Source organism: Mycteria americana, chromosome 1 (genome assembly GCF_035582795.1).
Source record: "Mycteria americana isolate JAX WOST 10 ecotype Jacksonville Zoo and Gardens chromosome 1, USCA_MyAme_1.0, whole genome shotgun sequence".
NCBI classification, from domain to species: Eukaryota; Metazoa; Chordata; class Aves; order Ciconiiformes; family Ciconiidae; genus Mycteria; species Mycteria americana.
The window spans coordinates 23,092,991-23,106,317 of NC_134365.1; the positions used below are offsets into that span (position 1 = coordinate 23,092,991).

General features: G+C 44.9%; 1 protein-coding gene across 3 annotated transcripts in view; it reads right to left on the reverse strand.

Annotated features, from left to right (window-relative positions):
* The window catches only part of MAPK12 (mitogen-activated protein kinase 12), a 44,201-nt gene extending 33,314 nt beyond the window's left edge, over positions 1 to 10,887 (reverse strand). Inside the window, exons 1-2 of one of the 3 annotated variants that reach the window (XM_075492936.1) lie at positions 10,643 to 10,887; positions 9,645 to 9,774 (exon numbers count right to left, since the gene is read on the reverse strand). In XM_075492936.1, the coding sequence (XP_075349051.1) occupies positions 9,645 to 9,774; positions 10,643 to 10,758 (246 nt within the window). In that variant the 5' untranslated portion in view covers positions 10,759 to 10,887. The remainder of the gene's footprint in view (positions 1 to 9,644; positions 9,775 to 10,642) is intronic. The other 2 variants (XM_075492927.1, XM_075492917.1) reach the window with 2 other exon arrangements.
* Positions 10,888 to 13,327: the final 2,440 nt, after the last annotated feature.

A 13,327-nucleotide genomic window follows, 5' to 3' on the forward strand; every position in this document is an offset into this window, starting at 1 on the left:
TCATAAGTGCTACTCACCTAGCTGGGCCTGCTGCCTGACAACAAAGAACATTTTAAACGTCTTCTAATTTCAGTAACAGGGTAATTTAGGTACATAGACTACAATATCTAATTGGGAGTATGGAGAAGAAACTAGGACTAAACTGTTTTTATAGAGAGTAAACTATCAAGAGCTTAATATGATCTACTATGGCTTATACCTTAGGTTCTCCTTAAGAGTACTTTTTGTCAAACAAAAGCATTCTATCACTCAACAGAGAAATAACAATCTAGTACAACAGATTTTCCCACCACAGTTTTTCCTACTAGTATGGTTTTCAGCAGAACTATACCAGCTGACTAGATGCATTATGGTAACTGCCAATGCTTTTCTCAAGCCCATTAAACACCAGAAAATTAAATATACAGAACTCGATGCTCCAAAAGATGTAGCTGGAATTGTCTAAAGCCAGATCTCAGCTTGGATGCTGCTCAATCCAGGCAGTGTCTAAATAGCACAGGCTTTTAGAGTTGCTTCTTTTCTGTTCTAGTACTAATTCATGACCATTTCTGTCTGCTCAGAGGAAGCCTCCGAAGCCCTGGCCTGCTCATGGTGTTTCCCAGGTGCAGGCTGCCGTGTCGACAGGGGTGTGCAGGGGTTTGCTGGAAAGCAAGCTAAAGACTACTAACCTTTCCAGCCATGTTCAGACCTATCTCCATGGCCATACAATTTACGGACATCAGATTATATATCAAACTAAAACTGTATAAAATTAGAAACTACAAGAAAGACACTGGGGTAACAGCATATTATGTTGCCTGATGTTACCATCAAAGTACTAAAAGAAGGATGGCAAAATCCACTTTGATAACAATCAAGATGGATTTTGGACATTAGTACTATGTCTTAATTGCTCCACAAAACAGAGTTCTTTAAAAAAAGTACGTGAAAGTAAAGAGAAGCAAGAGCAGAAATGCAGGAAAAAAATGCAGCAAAAGAAAGGCGACTTCCTTATTTAAAGCTTTAAATAAAAATCTCCAACTGTGATGAAATCCTTACTGCATGTATTTTTATCTTTTCCACATTCAGGGGGAACTACTACAGTTAGCCTGGATATTATCAAAATGTCATAATGATGAACAAGATAGTAAAACTAATAAAGACGAAAACAGAAAATTACAACTCTTTCTAGCCAGATATATCTTTGAAAAAAATCACTAATAATATTTTCCTGAGGACTTTTATATGAAACTAATTAAATAAGAATAATATAGCTACCATAAAACAGTAATTAAACCCACAGAGGATGTGGTTATTATTTGAAGTAATACCTTCAGTGCTAACATTACAGCAAGATTTTTTTAAATTATTTTTTTGCATGACAGTTTTACACAAGGTTTTCCATTTCTATGTGGAGGCAGGGAGAGAAAGAGAAGAGAGAGGAATTAGGAAGATGTACGTGACAACAATGGAGCATAATGCAGCTCTGTGGGCATCTCCTAAGGCAGCGTGTGTACACACACAGAGCAGACACAGCCAGAAGAGTTGTGTGCTCTGCCAGAAAAGTTGTGTGCCCTCCAAAGATTTCAGTATTAAAAAGAAGGAAGTTAACGTTTTAACAGTAATCTTATCCAATATGCACTTCTTTCCCTATTAAGCCCCACTTTTTCAGAAGTTCCACTTGTTCTCAAGGAGATATTTCCATGTCCTCATTTACCTAAGCAAGAAACATAAGAAAATAAACCCCATCATGTCTGAATGTAGCAGTGAAAGACACAGGGACACCACAATAAAAAGAAGGGACACAGCAGAGGATGGAATAGTGTGGCCGCTGTACCACATCCACCTGTGCACCAAGGCATTGTCAGGCGTCCGCTGTGAAACACGGGAGCATGAAGAACACGTTTCCATAAGGAGCATACCAGCCCCAGAACACACTGAATGAAGTTCACTAACATTTTACTGAACATTTTACTGCTTCTCCGTTCAAGTAAACAGAGTTCCGGGTCGTTACTTAATACTGCCTGATACACAATATACATTACTTCTGAGGTAAGGTTGCAAACTCATGGAGACAAGCTTATCATTCCTGCAGATCCTGTGCAGTGAAGGATACCACCGAGGCCAATGCTCAGCTCCCGCTGAAGGGAATTGTAAATAATAAACCAGAAAACTCTTTTAACATGCCAAGGATTTCACAATACTTCCTTTTCTTGCTTTACAAAGGAAGCTTTCTAAAAACCCTGAAATCCATTTTAGTGTCCAAAATGGTAAGAGGTACTAATAGTTAATCACTTTAAAAATAAAAGTGAGGGACCCATTTCCTTTTCCTCAGTGATCTTTATTTAATTGCTGCACTTTGAGATGATTTTCCTCTACTGGAACAGAGTCATTAGTATTTCCATTTAGGTCACAGTTTTCTGCAGATATGTTAAGCACAAGGAGGTACAGGATAAAATAAATCCTCCAAGGAAGAGACAACTCCAGCTACTTCTTCAGGAAAAGGAAAAGCACTGGACAAAGTGTAGGAAACTCCCTCCTTCATAACATCGTGGAAAATCCTGTGTCTGTCTAAAATGCTCTCAATTAAATACAGTATTTGTAAAAAAACTTTACAATACTTAAAGATACTGTCCCAGCACAAAAGTAAGCCACCAGAAAACAGTTACAACAATCATTTATTTTTCATAGTGTGGCCTATATGAAATGTAGCGGAGGTATCTGTGAAACCTTCTGTAGATCTATTTTTGGTGTTAATTCAGCACAATTACTGATACTGTCAGAGATGGAAGCACAGCTGAGGAACGAACCCTGTACACTCTGTGATGGCAATGAAAAGCATCTGTGGAAACCAGCAGCAGCACTGCCATTTCAGGGTCTCATTTTTTTTCCCATTAACTCTGCCAAAAGGCAGTTTCTCGAATGAATTAGCCCACAAAGGATGCACCTTGTTTCCTACCACCCATCTGACTGAAAAACAACGTGGATTTCTGCAGCCTCCACTGAAGTACCTTCCTTGCTTGCATCTTGAGGAGAGAGTGTAATAGTGTGTCTCTCCCATCTTCCTGCAAAGCAAAAGCACAGTAACAGCAAAACTACCCGTCTACTGGTCTAACTTGTTTTCCACAGGTATGCTTTTACTCAATATATTTACTTTGTCAATTGTGTCTCTTCCCTGTGAAGCCAGTGGGGGGGGTGGTGGCAATGGCTCCAGCCCTTCTTACCCCTACTGTCTGTCTCCCCCCCAAGACATTTATACTGACCATGCTGACCAACTTTAACTACTGTCGACAAATAAGTAACAGCTTTGTGTTGGTAAGGTGGTTTCTGCCCTTCCCTTCTCAGCTGCCTCCTTTTCCAAATGTTACTCCAGTAGCGGAGCACAACAGCGAAGAGCTCCTCATCTCTATCCTCCCTGCACTTTCACGTATTGGATTACTTTTATTCAAGGACTGTTCCACTGCATTTCTGTAAAGGAAAGATTCTGATGTAAGAAGCAGCAGCACATCAACGAAAGACTCGGATCTTGTATAAATTAATAAGTAATGTAGGTTATGTCTCTTATACGTTAAGTGCTGCTTTCCCTTGTGGATGTTACGCATGAAAACACAGTGAAGTTGAGTGGCTTTGGCTCTCGGGCTACAAATGCAAGTACATTTTTTAAGAGAGATCCCTGCTGGGGTGCACTGAACTACATATTATGCTGCATTAAATTTTCTTCAGGGTTAGCTTCAACTTCATGTTCCCGTGCTGTTCCACATCACAGGGCACCTGCATTCTTTTACTACTCTAAGAAGTCTCAATCTTTTTAAAATTTTAACTATCCGCACACAAGGCTTGCACCACAGTCACCTTTCTTCCTCACCGATTACTGCTACATGACATGAGGGATGCCTGCTGATGGACAGAGAACTCCTTTGCTTTTCTCCTGCCAGTCGGCACACCGGCAGGAACAAGCCATACCCACGAGCGTCACCACACTCTTCTTTCAGTGGACCCATACGTAACACTGGACAGATCCAAATCCTGCGGACAGACACATCTTCAGCTCTGGATTAGATGGCAATCCAAAGAGAAGGTTCGGGTTTCAGTGCTGCCTTTCTTATTTTCATTTACTGGACTAGGCTAATCAGTCTGCTTTATTAGTACCCAAGGCTGGGGTGTGAATGCCCCCCAGCTGAAGCTCAGCCTAGGTAAAACACCTATTAGGCAGGTTTGTGAAAATAAGCAGAAGTGACAAGCGATACCACTATGTTGATTTATTGGCTTTTGAGTACCAAAATAAGTGACTCTGGTGTCCTGTTAGCTCCCTAGCTGTGCTAAGGTTTCAGACCGCAGAAAAGCAGCCAGGAGTTTCTCCCCTACAACCTTTTGACAGCAATAAACTATCCAGTTATAACTGTATTTCTGCTTTCATAAGGACCCATAAGGAGATTTGCCATTGCCAGCCAAGACTGCTGAATTGCACTTTACTGGCACTTGTGTACCCAAAGGATGTCAAGTTTTAGCTGGTGCAGTCCTGCAGGACTTGGTGCGGGAAACCTCTTCTAACACAGTGAGCATGCTTTCATCTGTAAGGGCGTCACTCATCTACAACTCCCCTCTTGGTCTGATTTTGTACACTGCAGAGGCTGTTGCTCTTCCAATGCTCATGTCAGGCTAGATGACCTGCAAAAGGTGACAGTTTTAAGATTTTCTCAGGCAGGAACGTAGAGTGTCCCGCTATTTTCTCTGGAACAAACTCCTCCCTTGGTTGATACTGTGTAGGTGTAAATTAAAAGCCCAATATTTTTTCAAAATAAAGAAGTCAACAGAATTAAATATTAGCCAACCTAAAAGGGAAGGCCTGCGTCATCCTCAGAAACGTAACTGTACAGAGACAGACAATTTGGTGTCTGTTGGATACCCAAGTTCCTTCCAAAAGGGGAAAAAAAAGCTACATGGTTCTCATAATGCAAAACACACATGGGTCTTCAGATGTGGGAATACACCAGAGAATAATTTCCACTCAGAGCAATGAATGAGAGCATAATATAGAGTACCTTTAAACAAATACTGCAGTTGCCTCTTACATACAGAGTTTCCAGGAAGAGAAAACATCTGTAGAATATTAACCGACCCACGAAATGTTTAAGGGGCATTTGTCAAAAATTTTATGCCAGAAACACGCTCAGAATTTAAGTTGGTAGAATTCGGTCAGAATTACTGAATGTGCTTATATGTACACATAGATATATCCATATATACACACACATACGCGTACACCACACTTTCATAAAATCCACACTCTGTTCTGACACAAGACATCAGCACGAGCCGCTGCTTTTCTCTCCCTCTCTCCAGTGCCATCTCCCCTCGCCAGCTGTTTCGCACTCCTGCTGGCAGCTTCAAAACTTCTGTTAGCAAACTGGGAGGTGAGAAGGGCACCAGGACTGGACCAGTACAAGTCACTGTGCAGTTGTTTCAACAAAAGGCTATCATGGTATCACTTCCAGCCCAAATGCATAATAAAATCCAAGTTATTTGCCAAATGAAACTAACGGTTCTGCACCTCCGCTTACTTGTCTGCGTTTAGCTTTGCATACACAGACATCTCTGCTAACTTCAGAAGAATACATGAATGTAGAGCTATGCAAATGTTTGAGAGCCAAAGCCAGGGCCAAAGTTAGCATGCTGGCCATATTTTCACTGTTTTTAAGTCAGAGCCATAATAGATAGTTTTAAGGGTCCTCACTTTGAACTCAAAATGGAAAGAAACAGGGAACAAAAGCAGCACTACTGAAAAAAACTTCCTGAAGGTAAACAGTCTGTTCTTCTATACAAGATGCAGCAGATGCCAAAGAAATAATCAAAAGCTGCTAAGGCTGTAGTGGGATGCATACTTCAAGCTAGCATGAATAAATGAAGAAAAAAAACCCCAAAACCAGTGCTTTCTTCATTCTGCCTTAGCTGTTTTTATTCCTCATTTTCACACCATTCCCTCTCTTGTGCCAGAATAACTGTTTATGCAGCTACACAGTGATCCGGCAGCTTATCCCGCTGGAAACTAACTTTTCTTTTTGGCAATGTCTGATGAATTGATCTGGGTTAGACTGCTTCTTAGGCAGCAGAAGTAGCTTATGATGTTTGTGAAACACCCCAGATCCTCTCAAATTAAAAGGTCTACCAAAAAAAAAAAAAAAAGGATACCAGTGCCATTAAGACATGGATTTATCTCCTAACAGCCAGGTCTCGTCCTCTTCACACACAGCCTCTGCCCCATAGTCCTCAACACCATTTCTCCTCTGGATTTGTTTGCAAAGGGTTGATGAGAAGCCCCATGCTATGAAATTTGCATGGTTTATATAGAAATATTCCTCACTACATTTAAGTAATGTCCTGATTGATAGTTATTAGGGAGAACAAGGGTCTAGCACATATAATGAAAGATGGTCATGCCAGCAACCAGAGTTGCCTCCTCCTGAAAATGCCTAAATAGACAAGCAGATTGACCCATGAGTTAACTTCCTTAACAAGGTAAAATACAATTCCAGTAAAATTCAGTAGGATGACTCCTATATTTGTTTTTATAGGACTCCTGGTCATTCTACAACCCTTCCACATTAAGGAAATGAGCATATTCCTCAAAGGGTCTATAATGGAGGTCATCCAGGGTATTAAGCAGAAGTTTTCCTCCATTTTCTTCACTGAAGCATGACATGCTGATGAATTATATCACTGTGGCACGGGTTTAATGGTATCTTCTCCCACCTTAATGGAGGATCAGAGATGCTATTTTTAACACAATGTGTCAGACCATTAAAATTTCTTCCATCATTCTGAATACAGCATAAGGTTAAATAAACTGTGATAATGTATTGCTACATGCTTAACACAACACTTCCCTGAAAACTGTGAAGGGCAGAGATGGTCCATCAAGAGGTAATCACGGTGAAACAAACAAAATATCACACTTTTCATGTAATCCAACCTCAAATGCATCATGATTACAGAAGTCATTTTAAAAGAAAAACAGATCAGAAGAGCGAATTGGATGTAATTTTAACTATCAAATAAAAAGAACCTTGAAATAGTTTATATTCTGAAATAGGAAAAAAGCAAGATGAAGATTTGTACTGGCAGGTTAGTGCAACGTTGCAACAATATGCCAGGTCTAATCCATAGTAGCAGTACCGTTAGACTAACGGTGGCTATCACACACCACCTCCTCCACATACTTAGATTACCAACACCCAAGACAGAGATAACAGTAGCATCGTTATTTTATTGTGGTCTTTGGAACAATTACTTCAGTTTTATTAATTTTTAATAGCAGTTGTATTTATAGTACAGCCAGAAAGATAGATGACTGCTATCTTATAGAAGTATCCTATAACGTATTAGTTAACAGAAAAATCAGGAAAGATACTTCAATCACAGTTCTATCCTGCTAATTCCTGTTATAAGGAGATATGAACCCACGTGAGTGGGGCCCGTTCAAAACTCCATAGCCAGACCCATGGAAGCCACGATGCTAACGACAGAGAACAGGCAGCTGTCCGGCCACGACTGTACATACCATTAAAGCTGTGCACAGCACACTGGGGACTGCTGATGTGAACGGCAAAGGAGCTTATTGTCTGCCTGTAAATCCATCCTTTGGTAGAAATATGCAAAAAAGAGGCTCTTTGACAGAATGGTGGTGGGTCAGAGGGGGAGACTGAAAATCCTGAGGAGGAGTCATCCTGCCACTCTGGTTTAATTTTGGATGGGTGGAGTGGCTAAAGGGAGTATCCTGAGATCAGCACGGGGAATAGAAATCCTAAAAGGCGTTGTTGCTATTCCTAATTCACCATGGGTGAAACGACTGACAGAAGGGTTTGAGGCTGGTATGGTGGGTGGAAATTCTCTTGACGGGCTGTACTGCCCTCTCAGCCTCATTGCAGACAGGTGGAGTACTCAGCTTCTGCTTCCATGGTGCCCACAAATCCCTGCAGGATCATTTATTCAGTCTTTGTTCTCTAAAGAGTAGATGCCATAATTAATGGTAAAACTTTTCCTTAGTACGTAGACCAGATTCTTCTTTCTGTGGCCCAAACTGTTTCCTAAGACTGTAAATTATTCCCTTCCTTCATATATATTGATTTCTAACTTTTACAGATTGTGCTCATATTCCCCAGTGAGCATTTTCTTCTAGATGCTTTAATTACCAAACGAGTCCATGGAGGGGTTCCAGAGCATTATCCTGAAGGGCATACACTGCATAAAAACCACCAGGAGTGGAAAATGCTACCCAACAGATTATTCTGGAAAAGGGAAGAAAAATAATCTCAAAATTCTGGACACAGTTAGGAGCTTGGCAACTGCACGAGCTGCTCTGCTCCCAAATGTTCAGTAAAGAAAATGCTGAGAGTATGAAAGCCCATGCATGACACAGAAGTTCCCTGCAAACGTTAACTCTTTAACATATACAGCAGTGGTTATGAAGCAGTTACTTCAAAGGAATCAAGTAAAGTGATCAAATGTATTAAAAGATTCAGACTAAAATGTTAACAGGCACACAGGTTCTTAAGCCTACAAAAAGGTCTGTTTTTTTCTGGACAGTCAGGACACCCCACAGATTATTCTTAAAAATGAGCCTGGATATTGTTGGTACTCACAATGTTAATACCATAATGTTAAATGGCAATGACTGGCTGTTGTTATTACCAGTTTCTCTTACCCTTGCTTTTGATCTCTTAGCTTTCCTTGAAGGCCATCTGAATGGAGCTATGCTCTCATCTCCCACATTATTAACATTTTAAACCAGATTCTTATGCATCATTTTAGCAACGCCCTCCAAACTCTCTTTTTTTCCCCCACACATTCACGACGAACAGCATTTAAAGCCACTGCTGTGAACCTCCAAGCCCACCCTGGGACCCTTCTCACCTGGAGTCCATGCTTTGATTCCACAATAACTGTTTTCACACAAATCTCTCCTCCTTTATTTTTTTCTTAAACCACTAAGCACTGTTGGGACTAAGTATCTTTATCTCAATGACACTTTCAACACTTCTTTCTATGGCTGTTCTTTCATGTTTTGTGGGAATCTGTGCAGAGCTCTGTGTCCTATTCTCTGCTTCCCAGTAAAGCAATTTATTCAGTCATTCACGAACTTTTCCTGTTTCACATTAGTACGCACCCAAAACTTCCAAATGCTTCATGAATGATAAAAAAAAAGAAAACCCTACCTCCTCCCCAAAGATATGCATGTGTACCATAGCCATCTTCATGCAAGTTCAGAAAAAAAAGAGATGCTGGCACCCGAGACCTGCAGGGACAGACCCATGCTCTGCACTCCCCTGCGCCTCACGGGAATGTAGTGATGGAGATCATAATTTCTGGTCCTTAATCTCTCTCACTAGCTCTGAGCACAAATTCCACCATGGTCCTAGCCTTCCCCACCCAACCTTTCCTACATGGAAATGAAGTAGTGTTTCCCACAGCATATTCTAGTTTGTGTGAACTGATGTTTGTAGATAAAGGACAGACAGATAAACGACAGACATGCAGGTCTTGCCCAAAGACTCCTGAATTCCATGCTGCCACACATCTGCCTTGTCCAACTCTGCATAACTTTCCTTCTGTTTTTAGGGTGTGTAAACTGCGGCCTTGGGGGGATATCTGCTAACAACACAACTCACGTTTTCATGCTTCATGTGCTTCAGGAGGCGCAGCTCTCGGTAGGCTCGTTTGGCAAAAAGTTCAGACTGAAATGGGCGGTACAGTTTCTTAATGGCCACTTTGGTACCACTTCTTCCATCGACGGCTGAGCTTTAGGGGGAAAAGGAAGAGTTTGGTGAGCAAGGACCGAAGCGAGACTGCAAACCCCGCCGGCGCTGGAGAGCGGCCTCATCCTGCCCTGTGCTGCCCAACCCGAAGCCTGCGGCCCGCCAGGTGCCTGCGTGGCCTCGCTGTGCCAAGGGAGGAGACCACCGCCCCAAAACACCTCGCTGGCAGCATCCAGCGTCTAGTTTCATTTGTTTAAAACGCTGCCAGGCCCTGCGATGAAAAGTAGCCAATTTTCAAAAGCTTTAAAGAGGAACATCTGGGAAGGAAGAAAAAAAAGCAAAAAACAAAAAAAATTTCCCACAACCCCCAAAAAACCAACAACGACTCAAACCCAAACCAGGTGTCCTGCCCCAAGGGCCAGCACCCCGGGGTCTGGGGACGCTGCCGCTCCGGGGGAGCCGCGGGCCGGGGCCGGCCGCCGCGGGCAGCGCTCCCCGGGCAGGGCTGGGCCGGGCTGGGCAAGGCGGGGGCAGCGCCGCGGGCTCTGCTCGCTCCGGGGACGAAAACACGCGTGGGATGGAAGGCGGTACGGCGGTACGGCTGCCGGCTGCTCCGCGAGGGGCTGGGCTCCCCCGGCGGCACAGCCCGGCGCCCGGCTCGGGGGCGGCCAGGTGGGCAGCGGGGCCGCCCCCTCAGCGCCCGCGGGGCCCGGCAGCACCGGGCGGGGCCAGGCCGGGTCAGGCACAACAACCGGAAAAAGTTGGCAGGGAACAACGCGAGAGAGGCCCGCGCCCGGCCGGGCAGCGTCCCCCCGGCGCGGGGCAGAGGCCGGCGCGGCGCCCCGCCGCCGCCCCCACCGCCTCCTCCCGGGGCCGCCCTGCCCCGCCTCGCCCCGCTCCGCTCCGCTTACCAGACGGCTCCGTAGGCGCCGGACCCCACCGGCTGCAGGTCCCGGTAGCGGTCCCGCACTTCCCAGAGGGTCTTGGTGATCTCCTGCCGGTAGAAGCCGTTCCTGGGGGAGGACATGGCGCTGCGGCCCCCCGCCGGCACCCGCCGACAAAGAGCCCGGGCGGGGGGGGAGCGGGAGCGGCCAGCGCCGCCGAGCCGGGCTGCGGCGAGGGGCCGGGCTTGGGCGAGCGGCGCCTCCCGCCCGCTCCCCGCGCACCCCCCGCGGCAGGCCCGGCCGCCCGCCCCGCGCCTCCCCCGGCGGGGCTGGCAGCGGCCGCGCCCGCCCCCCCCGGCCCGGGCACCGCGGGCTGCGCGGCGCGGAGGTGGGGGGCGGCGAGGCGCAGGGTGTCCCGCGGGGCTGTGGGGCAGCCAGCCCGTCCGGCCTGGCTGTGCCCGGCGGCAGCGGAGCGTGCACAGGGAGGGAGACAGGTGCCGAGGCTGTGGCTGTCCGCACGGGTCCTTGCTGCGGAGCTGAAAGCAAACCCATCCCAGCCCTCTTTCCGCGCGTGTGCGCCCCACGGTACGGCACTTGGCTCGGGGCTCGTTTTGCCGTCGTGGTTTGGATCTGGGTAAGATGCAACCGGCTTTTACGTGAAAGCGTGAAGGAATATGAGGGGCTGTAGAGGATGAGAGCCGGGAGTACAAAAGCGAGCTTTCAAATGGCCTTTGCGCGGAGGCGTACAGCTGGGGGCTCCCCGGTTCACCTCGGGGTCAGACCCCAAGTTTCAACAGGGTCTCCTATAGCTGAGTAGAAACAAGCACGCACTTGATTCGGTTGCTCAGAGCAAGTGGTCCCCTGCATGGCTGGTGCGTTAAGAAACAGTTCAGGCAGCAGCTTCAAACAATTGCCGTGCTGGAGCGTGGAGAATAGCGGCCGTCTCAGTATCTCCATAGTAAATAGACCTGGACTGGCACGTGTAAAGCAAAGATCTGCTTTAAAAAATGTTTTACGTGTTCTCTGTGTGAATATAATTAAAATTCTTGCCCTTTGGGGTCTAGTAAAGCCTTTGTTTTGTCTGACTTCACCCCTGAGCAATGTTGCTGAGGTTAGATAATTCAGACTTGCTGTCACTAGAGTTCAATTTGTGGCTTAGCTCGAAAGGGGCAATCTCGCCAAGTTTTGTTGTTCCCGATGCCTTTTTGGTAGGTGCCATGGGCCCAGACCTTTTCGTGCCTAACTACCGAATGTGGAAGAGCAGCCCTGACCTCCCTCCTCCCGTCAGTTACGTGTCGGGTACAGGAGGAAGACACCGTTTCTGAAGTTGCCTGCAGAGCAGTGCTGCAAATTCACTTAGCCTGGACTGACATCCTTCCACCCAGTAGCTGCGTCTCCCAGCGCTGCTCTCTGCTGACCTGTGTGACTCCCTGGTTTAGTCAGTACGGAATCCAGCCTGCTGACATTTGGCAGGTAATGTGAGGTTTGTGTCAAGTGTTAGATTAATGAGACGTGTTTGTTTTTAAAATCTGCTGTCCCAGCAGATTTACTTACTTTTTTTCTAGTTTCTGACATCACTTTTGTGCCGTGTTTGCTATTCAGATGATAGCTGGAGTGAAACGTGGTATGGGCAAGGTGAAGGATAGAGCAGCTTTACCTTCCACTCAGATTTGAGCCAGTCCATTAGTTAAATTACTTTTAATGACAAATATATATGTGTCTACTACAGTAAGGATTAGTTCTGCTTTTGATCCCTCACCTATTTTTCTTTATCCAGTTGTGGCAAAATGATGCTTTCTGGCTACTTGCTTTTTATCAAGGCAGAAAGTGGATGATTTTGATACAGTAAATGAAAGTACTTACCCAGCACCAAGACAACATCACTCTTATGCAGAAGCTGAGAAGATTATAGAGCAACTTTTGTAAGAGATTTTAAATTCAGTGGCAAAATTGGCCAATGCTGTTTTCCCCATGTTTTTCCTTCGTGTAAGTATTTAGGTATACTTTGCTGTAGATGGATGAGTAGCAGCGTAGGTCAAATACAAAACCACTTTTTCTCATCAAGTCACATATATAGCAGATGAACTGATAAACTTACTGAAAAGATGAGGGAATCAGCACTGTTGTAAGAAGGGAAGCTTTGTCTAATAAAACCATTAAAAGTGTCTATGAAGGGAGTGAGAGGAGAAACTTGGATCCTTCCACAGCTGGTGGATCTTACAGCAGCGTCACAAAATGCACGAGCCTCAGCATCCTGCTAGGCTTGGCTGGATATATGGTGATATATTTTCCCCAAGACAATCTGTTGCAATGAGACTAATAGGATACTACGGCCATATCTTATCCCAGGCAGTGTGTGCTTGACAGGGTAAATTAAAAAAGGAATGCTATCAGATGTTTCTGCTTTTGGCATATATTTATTGTAAAGTTCATAGAACAAAAAAGGACCTTCTTTAGACATCATGAATAAAAGATTATAAATACAGTAACGATGCAAAAATCCCACTTTCCTAATGCCTATCCTGTAAATGGAAGGATGGCAAAGTTGTTACCATGAAGAAACATTCGTTTTGATACCTTTGTTTTTTTAAAGTGCCAACTTTCAATGTGTTGGAAGGTTGCAATCAGCTGCAAAGCATATGAGGTAGATGGGATGTGCACAGTAGTCTTTCGAATCTCTCTGGGAACTGAGAACTCAATTTACACTCCAGC